Source organism: Gymnoscopelus braueri (genome assembly GCF_963280865.1).
Source record: "Gymnoscopelus braueri genome assembly, chromosome: 20".
In the NCBI taxonomy this organism is placed as follows: Eukaryota; Metazoa; Chordata; class Actinopteri; order Myctophiformes; family Myctophidae; genus Gymnoscopelus; species Gymnoscopelus braueri.
Window position 1 is genome coordinate 24,888,496 of NC_137622.1, and position 2,282 is coordinate 24,890,777.

Sequence of the window (2,282 nt, forward strand, 5' to 3'; positions counted from 1 at the left end):
CTAAGGAAGACTTCTGAACGACTGCTTCTGTGCAACTGCGCTTTGTTCCGTGCAGTGTTTTTCTCCTAATGTTTCTCTCCTACGTATCTTGGAGTGCTGATCTAGGACCACTGGTTGACCTGTTACTGATCTCACTTCAGCATTTACAATGATATAAACAACGGCTAGTTTTGTGACGTGTGCACTGTACACACTTTGTTTATCCAAACTCCAAGAGATTCAAGGGATGTACAGTAATTGCCAATGCCGCGTTAGTTTAATGTACATTCTAATTGTTTGTTTTTGTGTGTTTATTTAGTGATGTCTACAACTACCTGACGATATCTTAATAGGCCATAATTTGTTTAACCACTTGAACCCCAGTGTCCCTATTCTTGGCGAACATTCGGCGAAAATAAATCTACAAGCTCAGAACCCGTCACAATGCAACGCATTGTGGCCTTTTTCGACGGCGGTTTTGGTGTTGAGGGAAAAAAGGGAGTGGACCGTGTATATGGAGTGTGTTGTCTAACCTCAATGTGTGTGTGTGTGTGTGTGTGCGTGCCTATCTTCCACAGCCATTCGAGGCTTCTCGCCGCATCATCGGATCAGCAGCTTCGCGGAGGCCAAGGGGCTGGACCGAATCAACGAGCGCATGCCCCCCCGCCGTGAAACCATCAACAGCGTGGGCCTGTCCATGGGCCGCATGAACATGGGAGAGCCCAACGGCACCGACAGCAACAGCAATATACAGTGATACTGTAGACACACACAGTCTCAAATACACTAAAAGAAATCCTGAGTGTTCATTTAGTGTCGAAATGGACCTGGTTTTCACACTCTCAGAGTTAAATTGACACTCAGGATTTTGCCGTGTAGAAAGACTCCTATTACTTAACCACTACAAGATATGTATGGTACCACATTTATAGACACATGTACATAGGGATACACACACACACACACACACACACACACACACACACACACACACACACACACACACACACACACACACACACACACACACACACACACACACACACACACACACACACACACACACACAATGAATATGCACATACACAGGGTTGGGAAGTAGTCTGATTAGTTATTAACTGCATGCAACTGTGAGCTGTAACCTAATAAGTAATGTCATCTCATTACTTTCAGTAACTAATGTATTACTTAGTTTAATCTAATGATTTTGGAGGAATCCAACGTACTGAAAGTCATGAGCAGTACTTATTATAATAATTATATTATTATATACTGCCTACAATTATATGCAGGTGATTAGTAATCTGTTACTGCACCAATTACATCTTGAGCTAAACACACAAACACGTGTGTGTAACTGTGTATACACAAGCAACCACACAAACAAACACACACACACACACACACACACACACACACACACACACACACACACACACACACACACACACACACACACACACACACACACACACACACACACACACACACACACACACACACACACACACACACACACACAGAGAGAGAGCTTGGGCAAAGGGAAAGTATGGGAAATTGCGCAAGTGGAATTACCCATAGGTGTGAGCGAGCCCGGACCACACCACCAACGGCCGAGTCTCTCACTGAACCCAACGGTCCCATATAGAGAACCACAAAACCATGTTGCGCGACAGGAACGTTAAACTACAAAATGTACTCCAATGCAAACCAAGAGCTACTAGTATTCACTATATATAGTGGGGGATCACAATGGGGATGATTGTGCCAGCATTTAGTGGCTGTGTTGGTGGAATGTGCTGTGTTGGTGGTGTGAAGTGGTCGGGAATTACAAACCGTGATCTGGTGATCCAAGTACAGCACATGATACCAGCACTTGCTGGTTAAGGGTGATTGATGACCACGTTATCAACTTGATTTTATAAGGTCATTGCTCCATAGGGATGACTGTGTGTGTACAGTGTATGTGTGGGTGGGTTGGTGCGTGTGTGTGTGTGTGTGTGTGTGTGTGTGTGTGTGTGTGTGTGTGTGTGTGTGTGTGTGTGTGTGTGTGTGTGTGTGTGTGTGTGTGTGTGTGTGTGTGTGGCATATTTCAAAAAGTGTCAAGTGTCTGACTGTCTGTACGGTTGAAATGTGAACTGTGATTTGACCTGCAAATATGTCAGATCTTGGTGTCAGTCATGCAATGGCAGGAGAAATTAAAAAGAGACATTGTGTATTTGGCTTATTTGAGGTCAAGCCACACAGGAGACGTTTGGAGATGAACTAAAATGCAGTCAAACCTGAGCCGTTTGCTCACTATA

At 44.3% G+C, this 2,282-nt stretch overlaps 1 protein-coding gene across 1 annotated transcript in view; it reads left to right on the forward strand.

Annotated features, from left to right (window-relative positions):
- LOC308075390 (protein phosphatase 3 catalytic subunit alpha-like) overlaps positions 1-736 on the forward strand; it is a gene marked incomplete at both ends in the record, with an annotated part of 45,055 nt that extends 44,319 nt beyond the window's left edge. The window contains one exon of the mRNA XM_080415244.1: positions 558-736. Within this exon, the coding sequence (XP_080271370.1) occupies positions 558-736 (179 nt within the window). The remainder of the gene's footprint in view (positions 1-557) is intronic.
- Positions 737-2,282: the final 1,546 nt, after the last annotated feature.